Raw genomic sequence first — 12,260 nt, forward strand, 5'->3', positions numbered from 1 at the left:
AGGGAAGGGTTGAACATTAGCAAGAATTTTGGAAGAATGTGTTCAGTTTTTCTTTTGGCAAAATCATTGTTTCGGTGTGTTCATCTTAAAACGAATGTTGTCAACATGTTCATGTCTTTTTTGTACTGTAAGAAATTTGTGAAGTGTGTTTGTTAACATTTACGGAACTTTTTCTCGTCCTTGAATTGTTTTCATGGGGTGTGGAGGGAAAAAGTGGGGGTGCGGTGGATTTCCTGTCGGACCAAACATCAAACTATGGAAATGAGATTTTCTGGCTTTGCACAGCTGATACTAGTACACTGGTACTCGTTTCGCTGACCTCTGAAGGATGACAGGCTGTCAACCCCCACCTGGTGTGAATTCAGTGGCCAACGAGGCTTGAACTCAAGACCCTAAGATCCCAAACCAACCACCCTAACCACAAAGCCAACACCAAGCTTTCTCATCAGTTGAAAATCACTTGTAGGTTGAGGGCGGCAAAAAAATATATCCCAAGGGATAAAATATGAACATATTTTACTTTTCCGATTCACGCAATCATTTTATCGACCATTCTGTCCAAATCAGTTCTCCCATACCGGTTGTTGATGTAACGTTTTGCAAATTCAACATGGCCAATGTATGCTGCACTAACTCATGAAATGTTCTACTGGCCTGCAGAGATCTCCCCCTTCTCCCTCCCCCCTGTCCCTCTTTTCCCCTCCAGCGGGTGTGCCGGACTGCATAGTATCTGGTTTGTCGGACGGACGTGTCTGAAAATAGTACATCATTCTATGCGTGGCATGTCCTCGTGAGAAAAGAAATGTTTGACTGCCATTCCATGCCACTCAAGAATCCCGCTTGTGGACACACGACCTTTGCTCTTGCAGCTCGTAGGGCGGCCTCTCTCTTTTCTGCTTGTTGACCATCTCCAACTTCATTGTTTCTCGCTTCACTTTTATATTTTGCTCATCTTTTTGAAAAGCTTTCGCTGTCTACCAGCTTGTCTTCTATTGTCTGACTGCCTTCCGCTCTATATGTGCTTGTCCTCTTGCAGGAGTCTGCCGAGCCATGCTCAGAGCCTCTATTTTTTTTTTCTCTGTATCTGCTTTAACTCCCTACCTGCCTGCTGCTCAACCTGCTCACTGTCCCCAATTTGCAGCAATTCTCCACTCTTTCTGCTCTCATCTCCCTCTTCCCGGCCCCAGCTGCCTTAGCACGTGCCTTCTGCCTGCTTTGATTAATACCAGAAGCATGTTGTGGGTGGAGAGCTCTGGGTGAGCCTTTTCCTTCACCAGGCCCTCCCTCTTCTCTCACCCTTCACATTTCCCCCAACTTCTCCATGCTGCCTCACCCCTCACTCCATCGTATCCCCCACGGTCAAACACGCCTTCATTTTCCTACATCCTCCTTGCTTTTCCACGCCCCCGCACCCTCACTCCTCACTCTCTAACAGCATTGCTCACATTCCTGCCAGTATTCCCCATAAGTTAAACTTGAAGCTGCCTTTTCTTATACCATCTTTGAAACCATCCATTGCTTGTGCCCTGCAAGCAGCTGTAGCCTCCCCCCCCCTACCTAATTCAATCCAGAAAGCAAAGGAATGTTCCAAGTCTCATCTTATTCCCCATCATACCCACATACCTCAAGAAGTCCTCAGATTGGCTTTACATTCAAACAGAAGATGGGTTCGTGAGTTTGCCGTTCTCCTCTTTGCATTCCATATAGATTGGCAATGCCTCCTGAGTCTGCCAAGACCTTTGGTGATGTACATCAATGCTCTTTGTGTGTTTTCAATACATTTCAGGACTACATTTGAAGTGTAGCTTGAAGTTGGGAGCATTTTTGATGACTAAAAAAAAGTTTTATTAGCTTAACTTCCTTTTTTTAACTTCTATAATTTCCCCTTTGCTGTCCATGCAAACGTGTGTTGATGAGAACAAGAGGGACGTTTTGCAATGGATACATTTATCTGCACTCACATCTCTGCACAAGGAAATTGAGACACAGGAGGAGGACATTTGGCCCACCATGCCCGTGCCATATCCACATCCATTTACTTCGTCCAGTACCGTATATCAATTTACGTCGTCTCTATCTACTCATCCCAATCTTATCATAATCTTAATAGAACCAAACATGTGTATGTTTAATAATTAACTGCTTGGTTACCTTGTTTAGTCTTCCGGCAGATAATTTTGCCAGGGTACCAGCACACGATAACCAAGTCTCTTGCGGAGAAAGAATGGGATCTTTAATGTCTGCAGACTGTAAATACGCAGAAGACAGCCGGCTTTACACCTTCATCCAAAGGATGGTGTACTCTGAGATGCAGCTCCCTCTGCCGGCACTGCACCTGAATGGCAGTTTTAATGGGATTTTACCCCAAATCCAGAGCTCGCTGAGACGCAAGATACCGGCTAAGTCATACCCAGCCGCCGACAACACTGAACCATTCTTGGAGCTCTTTCATCCAAGTTTTAACCTGCTTCGACTCTGCTTTGCCGTTGAAATCTTAAGGGATCAGGAGCTTTCAAAGCAATGTGTTGTAAAGGTCGTCGGTGAGTTCAATTTATCACAAAACGAAAAAGCAATGTTAAACGGTGATTTGGATATAAAATCCAAAAGCACTTGATTGAAAAACTCTTATCCTAACATGCATTGGAGCATCTTGAAGTTCCACCTAGAAAATGCATCGAACTCCCCTCCTTAAGATTGCATCCAGCGGTCCTACGGCAAAGCTGAAAGTAGCAAAGTTTTATTTTCCTCTTCGCACATCCATTCCGCCATGGCACACGGTCAAACATGAAGAACTCATCCACAGTGATGAGGACATAAAATAACACCACCCACACTCCTCTCGCATCAAGTCCCGAGCACGTCTCCAAAGCCAACAACTTTAATGGTCTCTCCTTCCCAGCATCTCCCACTCCCTTCCATCAGCCACCATTCCCTCCATGTGGTCCTCCTTTTTGGCTGGGCGGGGCCGAAGCTCTTAGCTCTGTTGCCTCGGCCGTGCCACTCACAGTTGCGAAGGGGGAGATAGCGCAAGGAGTTCTGAGAGAGGGTGGCAACTGCCTGTACTCTCATTTCTTCACCGAGTCGTGCTCCCTGCCGCCGCTGCGGGCGAAGTGAAGACAAAGTCTACACGGCAGCCAACGAAACCTTCAAGAGAGACTTTTGGAAGTGACAGGAGGCGCCCAAACCTCCATCCCGCCCAGCGTTGGAGTAAGCCACACGTGTCGCCTTCTGCTTTTCACCCACATGGGATAAGCAGAGGTTAGTTTGGACGAGGATCTAAAGTGCCAAGTTGTTTACGTTTTTATTTGGAGCATGCTTGTTTGTTTCACCAACTTCAGTTGGCATTTTTAAACATATGCAGCTGGGAAGCACTATGTTTTTTTGGGGGGGGATTGGTGTTTGACGAGTAAATAAGAGTTTTTGTTTCGACACATCTGCTCTCATTAACATCTTCATCGCTTAAGTACGGTACTTCTTCTCGTCCTCGTTCACATCTTTGCGACGCGTCTTATATGGCAGTCTTTATAATTTGAGAATCTATTTGAGCTCTCGCTAACATCTTCTTTGAGTCTTCACGAACAACTTCACTGGTACCATGCATAAGGTATTTGTACAAGTATATGTTAACTCTATCGTATAAGCATAAAACTTCAGCAATTGAATGCACAGTATCAAATCCATGCTCGGAAAAGATACGCAGGATCGGTGTGCGTATTTACAGGATTATTTCCTGGGATCTTTGAGCCCATCTATGGCAACACCATTGCAAAAGGATATATTCCTCCATCACCAAGGCAAAGGAATGTTATATTTCAGATCAAATCAATGGACTAATTGTTAGTTATTTATCTTGGTGATTAATAATCATATGCTAACTGCTATTTTACAACTTCCAAATGTGAATGTCAGGTTGGGATTGCGCTTTGAGACGTTCACTTTCTTCATCCTTTGTTGGACATTTTTGGAAGTGTTTAAAAAAAAAATTTTTGGTGTTCGTGGATGGAGAGTAAACTGGCCAAAGACTTGCTCATAAGGTTGATGGAGAAACTTTTGAGTTGCATTGGGGTTGGGAGGGAGCTGAGCGAGTGGGTTTGTGAGGATCGGCGATGATCCGCCTTGAAATGGGGCGCTGAGCGGGGTGTGTTGACAGCGAAGAGTGCAGGGTGTGGCACTCTTATTAGGAACTCCAACAAGACTTGGGGCCTTGCCTTTCATGATTTGCTTTGATATGTTTTCCATAATCGAGGTTACAAACTTTTACTTCGTGAAACTTCTGGTGTAGTTAAATGAACAGGTTAGCGGGCAGCAGTGGTTAAGTGGTTATAAGGGAAGAAGGAAAGGTGGGTGGTTGAAGGTGGCTATGCTTGTGATTCCAAAACTTGAGCCAATCTTAGGTCTGAATTTTTTGCCAAGGAAGTAACGGATTGTAAACAAATTGCCAAAAAAAATAGGAAATACCCTGGGTTTTCTTGGCTTGACAGGCAACCAAGTTATGGACATAATTTTCATGATCACTTCTTGTACTTGGACATTAAGAATGTACATCTCGAGATGTACACCAGATGTACATCTCGAGATGTTGATTTCAACACCAGTGTTGGATAATTTACATTGTTTTAGACTTTCTTCCGCCAATGAAGCTGATTTTACTCAAAATTATTAAAAGCTGCGGCTGAGAACAATTCTTATTACAAGATATCCATATTTACAAGCGGTGCTATCTATTGTTCGAAGCTGTATCAGACTGTTTTGGACTTGATGTCCTTAACGGCACGAGCCGAGGAACACAGGGTAATTGTAAAGAGTATCTGGGCACAAAGTTTACTGGCAGTGAAAGAAAGACACAGGGGGGGGGGGGGGGAGAGATAATCGTACAAGTAGGAAGAGAAGAGGAAAGAAAGAAAAAAAAGTCATGAAATCTGTGTCTGTGGATTGTCTGCCAATGTCTTTGTAATTAATGGGAAGTACACTCATGTCGCCTAATGTGTTTGCCTGTATATCATTGAGGTGCAAGCTTTTCTGTTAAGCCTGAGAGCACTCACTGTAAGCGACACATATAATGAAGAGAAAGAAGGATTAAAGGAGAGTTGGAGTGTGTGTGCAGGAAGGAAATTTGGGAGGGGATAAGATAGGGGAAAGGGCAGATACGGAACATACGTAAGGAGGTAAAATTCCATCATATCTGTAGATGTAACTAATATATGGCTGCTGTTATTCCCTTCGCTTATTGTTATCATCCATGAATGAATTGACCACTCGCGTGGAAGGATGCAGGGAGTGAGAATGTGCGCATGTTGTCACCGGACGTGCGAGTGCTCGTGTAGGTCAAAATATGGGAAACAGCAGTTTCAGAGTTGATCCCACTCTTTGGAGCGAGTGAGCATGATTCATCACTCAGTTGATAGGTGTGTGTGTGTGTGTGTGTGTGTGTGTTTTTGTGTGTGCGTGAGGAGGGTGGGGTCCTCAAATAGACTCAGAAAAAGCAAGTCACAAGAGACATAGCAAACTTTAGCAAATGGCAAGCACGTGACTCATCAGAACCACAGCATCAGGAGACGTCGCTCAGAATGGCCTGACTGTCCGAGGGCATTCCACTCATGCCGAATCGACCAACGCCTCTTCATGGTGCATTGCCGCGGCCGATGTTGACCGTCGATTTCTTGAGTGGACCCTGCTTGTCCTTGCAATGATGTACTGTAGTCAAAGGCTGCACTATTATTGCCAACCTATGGTTGCTTGAACGTGCTCTATCCTCTTTAATGCTGAACCTCAAGCAAGGAAGCAGCGCATACCATTTTTAAAGTTTTTGATATGACTACGTAGGGATTTGAACCCACGACCTCCTATCCTCAGAGCAAACATTCCAACCATCACGCCGCAACCATTGTCTGGTCCATTTTGTGCCCATTTCGTGCCAATGTCCCACGTAATTTGTGTACATATTGTACAACCTGTTCTTTGTATTTATTTTCCACTATCATATGAATTTCATGAATTTATTTTGTAACTATTTCATTTGTCGAACTTTTGGAACGTCCCTCGTACGATAGACTTTTGAAGTACTGTAATAAGAAAGAAACTTCACGTATATAAGTTATATTTGTTCGGTTTCAGGATTAAAATTCCATTTTGGGAAGCCCCACATTCCACGTTTCTGTTTGAAACTTTTTTGATATTTAAAACTCTTCGAAAGTTCTTGTTGAATTTTCCCATCCGCCGCAATCGTAAGGCAGGATTTACCATAAAATATAACATGGGAGCATGAAAATGAAAAAAAAAAATTACTTTTGCATTTTCTGTAAATACTTGGTCAAACTCGTTAAAGGATGTGTTCATTAGAAATCGTTCAAGTAATGGTGTTATGTCTTAATGGACTTGCAGGATAACTTGGAGGTATGCTCACTCGTCCAGCCTGGGTTCGAATCTGACCGTGCTATAAACTCTTACCCAGCCAGGTATTTCCCATCCGGGGCGAGGCATCAATATGTGTCCTCCCTCCATCGGATGGACGTTAAGTTGGCCATCCTTTCTGCTGGTGGACATTAAAGATACCACTGTGTATTTTACGAATGGGGTGAGTTATCGCCGGCACCCTGACCAAATTACAAATTCCTGCCTTGACCGACTGCTGGAAAGGCAATGGCAAACCACCCACTCTTGAGGACAATGGTGATGATGATGTTCGGTCTCAATGGACTCTCGAAAGGACGAGGTAACGTGTGTCGGTAATAGTGTACAATGTTACAATGGGAATACAGTGCCTATAGGAATTCTACACACCTTTTTCAAATTTTTCACCTTTCGTTCACTTGTAGCCTGGAATTGAATTGCATTAAATCAGACTTTTCCCACCTTAATTTACACATCGTAACCCACAACTTCCAAGTGAAAAACGAATTCTACAAATTTCAGAAAATTAATCAAATTAATCAAAAATACAAAACTAGAATATCTTGGTTGGATAAGTGTCCACCCCCCCCCCGCCCCCCGAGTTAATACTTGGTCGAAGCATCTTTGACAGCAATTAGAGCTGTGAGTCTGTTGTGAAAGGTCTCTACCAACTGTGTACACCTTGATTGAGCAATATTTTTCCCATTCTTCTGCAGAGAACTGTTCAGGTTCAATCAAGTTGCATTGGGAGCATTGATGGACAGCAATCTTCAAGTCATGCCACAGATTTTTGATTGGATTTAGGTCGGGGCTCTGACTGGGCCACTCAAGGTCAGGTCAGGTCAGGTATGGGAGCATGTGCCAGAACAGCGCGTCGCTGCGTCCACTTTCCGCCGGTACTCCAGGGGCCTCCGTCTGGCCATCCCCGAGGCAGATGCCAGGCCCATCCCCATCTCCTTGAGATGATGGTCAACCTGCTGCAACCACGAGGCACGTGGTCGGCCCACTGGCCTCCTCCACTCACGAGACTCCCTCGCTGAGAGAATCTTGTGAGCAGGAACAGCGTCAGAAAAATGAGCCACATGTCCATACAGCTGCAACTGACGCTCACGGACCATGCAGGTAACAAATCTCATCCGAGTCTCTTTCAGCAACCACTCGTTGGACACAAAATCCGACCAGCAATAGCCAAGGATTCTCCGAAGAGACCTGGTACCAAAGGAATTAAGTCTCCGTCTCAGATCCTTGGTCAGAGTCCAAGTCTCGCATCCATAGAGCAAGACTGGAAGTACCAATGACCTGAAGACCTGACCTCTTTGGTGTAAAGCCTGACTGCTCTGGACGCTGGTGCTCAAGCAGATGGTGGCGAACCCTATCAAGAATTATCCGAGCAAAGACCTTGCCCGGCACTGAGAGCAGCGTCACCCCTCGGTAGTTGTTGCAGTCTTGGCGATCATCCTTCCCTTTCCAGAGAGGAACAACAAGGCCCCTCTTCCAATCAGTTGGGATGATGCCTGTGTTCCAGGCAGAGCACAAAACTGCATGCAACGACACGAGTGCAGCATTTCCACCAGCCTTGAGAAGTTCAGCATGGATGCCACAGATCCCTGGAGCTTTACCCCGTTTCAACTGGTTCACCACAGCCCGTGTTTCCACAAGCGAAGGTGGACCACAGTTGATTGGAGGGTCAGCAACAGGGATTGTAACACCCTTGACCTCCAACTCGACAGCTGGGGGATCAGCCTGGTACAGCCACTCAAAGTAACTGGCCCAGTAGGCCTTCACTTCAGACTCCTCTGTCAAGAGCCTACCACTCTCTGCTCTAACTGCAGTGCTCCGAGGGATGGGCTTGGATGAACGCAATGTGCGAATTCCCCTGTAAGCGGGACGAGAATCACCTGTCCACAGGTGATGCTCTATCCCCTCACAGATTCCTCGCACATAGGCCTCCTTGTCCACCCTGAGTGCACGTTCAGTTTTACGCCTCAGCTCCCTGAACAGCTCAGCTCTGCCAATCAGCCTGGCCCTGCGACTCTGGTCAATGGTATCCAGTGTCCCTTGAGAGACAAAATTCTTCTTTGCCCTGCGGTGAGCTCCAATACATCCACCGGCAACATCAAGGACGGTGGTCTTGAAGGCGCTCCACAACTCTTCAGGACCCCCCAAAGCACCCAGACCCCCCAAGTGTCCACTCAGCCTGTTCGCAAACTCCTCAGCTACTCTCTCATCCCTGAGCTTGCCAACATCCAGCCCAGACTGGGATGGTACCATTCTCCAGGATTTAAGGTGCAGCTTTAGAGTTCCTACAACAAGCCTGTGGTCAGTATTGAGGAACTGAGCACTCCAGTAGACCCTGCAGTTCTGAATCATCCTCCAACGACCGTCAATGAGGACATGGTCAATCTCCTTTGCCACACCGCCAGCGTTGGAATACCAAGTCCAGCGATGAGCTTGTGGGCGCTGAAACCATGAACCAGCCACCCTAAGTCCATGACTTCTTGCAAAGTCAAAGAACTTAGTGCTATTCTGGTTCATAGTTCCTGACCCATGGGGACCAACACACACCTCATAACCATCCCTATCAGTTCCAGTCGATGCATTGAAACTCCCCAAGACGAGAAGTGTATCTCGTCTGGGGCACTGATCAACCACAGACTCGAGTGTGGCGTAGAATGTGTCCTTCACGGTGAGGTCACTCGCCTCAGTCGGAGCATAGACAGAGACCAGGGAAATGACACCTAAGGAGTGGCGAATCCTTAATCTCATAATACGCTCGTTGACCGGTGTTACCTCAATTATCATTGGGGTCAGCTTATTGGACACAGCTACAGCTACCATCCTTGGGTATGGTAACCATCAGAGCGACCAGACCAATAGTAGGTCTAACCACCCACCATTATCTCGCCGCAATCCGGTCTCCGAACCTCAGAGAGAGCTGCAATCCCGATGTGCAAACGCTTGAGCTCAGATGATAACAGAGACAGGTGATCATCCTCTCTTAGGGATAGGGCATTCCAGGCACCCACCCGAAGGGACTGCCTCAGGTTAACCCAAGGAGACCGCCGTCTGGTGGATGACACCTCAGCACCACTCCGACACTCTCCCGCAATCTGACCCAGGGATGTTACTCCGTGGTTTCCCTCCTATCATCAAAGATTGGGGGTCCCGAAGGCTTTGCCCCAATCCCCTCATCCGGTGAGCTGCCCTGCGACGGGAAGATGAACACGAGGTACTCCCACAGAGTGGGTTTTCAGATTTCTTTGCGTTTTTGTGTTTTTCGGAATGAAGGGTTTTACGGTGGCCGGAGTGCAAATCCTGCCACCAACCTCCTAATAAGAAGTAACCCAACTGCAGGAGGACGTCCGCAGACACAGTTGGGCACTAGATATGGATGGCCATTGGCTCTCAAGGAGCTCCTCCACCCTTTGACAGGTTTTGTTTTTAATCCTGCTGGGTGTCCATATCCAAACACCCTCCTCACCAGAAAACCTGGTGGGAGAGACGGTTTAGTCGCCGACAACCCAACCACTCAAGGACATTCATCTTTTTTTCCTTAGCCACTCCAGTGTAGCTTTGGCTGTGTGCTTCGGGTCATTGTCACGCTGAAAGGTGATCTCCCGTCCCAATATCAGCTTTCTTGCAGATATCAGCAGGTTTTCCTCGTGGATTTTTCTGTATTTTACTCCATCCATTTTCCCTTCTATCCTGAAAAGTGCTCCAGTCCCTCCTGATGGGAAACATCTCCATAACATGATGCGGCCACCACCTTGCTTCACAATCGGGATGGTGTTCTTTGGATGATGCGCTGTGTTGAGGTTGCGCCAAACATAGCGGTTTTTTTTTTTTTTTTTTTTGCCCATTTCGTGCCAATTTAGGAATTTAGGCCAAAAAGTTCCATCTTGGTTTCGTCAGACCACAAAACCTTTTGCCACATGGCTTCAGAATCTCCAGATTGGTCTTCTTTTTTTTTAATACCTCAAATGGAACTCAAGGTGGGCTTTTTTGAGTAATGGCTTCCCTCTTCCACTCTCCCATCCAGGCCAGACTTATGGAGCGCTTGGGATATTGTTGTCACATGTACACAGTGACCAGTCTACCATAAAGGCCTGTCGCTTTTTCAAAGTTGCCATTAGCCTCTTGGTGTACTCTCTGATCAGCCTTCTCCTCGCTCGGTCATCCAGTTTGGAGGGACGGCCTGATCTCGGCAGGGTCTTCGTGGAACCATATGTCTTCCAATTTTTTTTGATTTCTTAATATACAATGTCAAGGCTCATATAAGAGCTAACACACAGAACATATAACATGAGGAGCAGGAGACAAGAGGGATGGGAGAAGGAAACCCAAAACAGTGGGGAATGGACACATGAGGAGATCTATGAAAGGGAGAGGGATGGGGCGGGGTACACGGGGTAAACAAGATGGACACTACAGGAACTTTCAGGAAGTAAAGTCGGGAATATGAAAGAGGTGGGTTTGGGGTGGATTAATGGGGGTAGCGAAGATCAACGTTTTGGAATGGGGAAGATAACAGATAGTGGTGAACAGCTATTTTGAAAACCTGGAGGGAAGAGTGGGATTGAAGAGAGTGTGGGAGTTTGTTCCAAAGGCAGGAAAAAAGAGGAATGAAGAAATGAAGGTGAGCAGTGATTCTTGATTTTGGTAGTTAAACCAGAAGGGGGTTGCTCGTGGACCTTGAGCGCCCTGTGGAAATATGGGTGGGACAGAGCAGACAGAGCAGGGGGGTGAGGCCGGAGAGGAGGTGGAAGACAGAAAGACCACCGACCTGCCTGCATTGAGAGAGTGAGAGACCCAAAGACTCAGCCTCATCGCAGGAGATACCAATGGTCTTCAATGCCATGGTTTCCACAGCGTGAAGCCGAGAAAGGTGAGAGGCAGGAGCACCAGCCCAGAGTGGCGAGAATTACTTCCATCAGGCTGCAGATGAAAGCTTTGCATGTGGTCAGGAGCTCAGGTTTGCCAAGAAGGGACTTTACACGACAGAGGATGCCCAATCGGCGACTGGTTTTGGAGGCCAGCTTGGAGATGTGGCTTTCCCAGGAAATTCTTAATGATTGTCTTGACTGTGCTCCAAGGGATTTTCAACGCCTTTGAAATATTTTTTATATCTATCTCCTGATCTGTGCCCTTCCACAACTTTATCCCAGAGGTCTTTTGAAAACTCCTTGGTTCTCATGGTTGAGTCTTTGCTGTGAAATGCACTACCCAGCAAGAGGAAACCTACAGGTACGGCTGATTTTATTCTGACAATAATCAGAATCACTACATTTTAACACAGGTGGAGGCCAATTAACTTGGTGTGATTTTGAAGGTGATTGCTTACACCTGAGATATTTTACAATTGCTATTATAACTGGGGTGGACACTTATTCAACCAACATATTCTGGAGGTTGTGGGAGATCTCACCAGAGGTCGTGAGTTCAAACAATGGTGTCACTGGAAGTCGTGGGTTCAAACTGATCTCACTAAAGGTCGTGGGTTCAAACACTGATCTCACTAGAGGTCATGGGTTCAAACACTGATCTCACTCGAGGTCGTAGGTTCAAACACTGATCTCACTAGAGGTCGTGGGTTCAAACACTGATCTCACTAGAGGTCGTGGGTTCAAACACTGATCTCACTTGAGGTCGTGGGTTCAAACACTGATCTCACTCGAGGTCGTGGGTTCAAACACTGATCTCACTGGAGGTCACAGGTTCAAACATTGATCTCACTAAAGGTCGTGGGTTCAAACACTGATCTCACTGGAGGTCACAGGTTCAAACACTGATCTCACAAGAGTTCATTTAGTTGTAATTGATTTTTTAAAATAAATTTTAAGTTAATTTTAAAAGTATAGTCATTGGTTTGG

At 46.2% G+C, this 12,260-nt stretch overlaps 1 protein-coding gene across 5 annotated transcripts in view; it reads left to right on the forward strand.

Moving 5' to 3' along the window:
- Nucleotides 1-2,995: 2,995 nt before the first annotated feature.
- The window catches only part of AHNAK (AHNAK nucleoprotein), an 80,411-nt gene continuing 71,146 nt past the window's right edge, over nucleotides 2,996-12,260 (forward strand). The window contains exon 1 of one of the 5 annotated variants that reach the window (XM_085857755.1): nucleotides 2,996-3,258. Coding sequence is in view for 1 of the 5 variants with exons in the window: in XM_085857752.1 (XP_085713878.1) it covers nucleotides 3,596-3,604 (9 nt within the window). In the remaining 4 variants the exon portion in view is untranslated. Of the gene's footprint in view, nucleotides 3,259-3,586; nucleotides 3,605-12,260 lie in introns of those variants that run through there. The other 4 variants (XM_085857757.1, XM_085857753.1, XM_085857754.1 and 1 more) reach the window with 4 other exon arrangements.

This window comes from Eptatretus burgeri, chromosome 15, assembly GCF_056783735.1.
Source record: "Eptatretus burgeri isolate ZD-2024b chromosome 15, Ebu_testis_v1, whole genome shotgun sequence".
Taxonomy (NCBI): domain Eukaryota; kingdom Metazoa; phylum Chordata; class Myxini; order Myxiniformes; family Myxinidae; genus Eptatretus; species Eptatretus burgeri.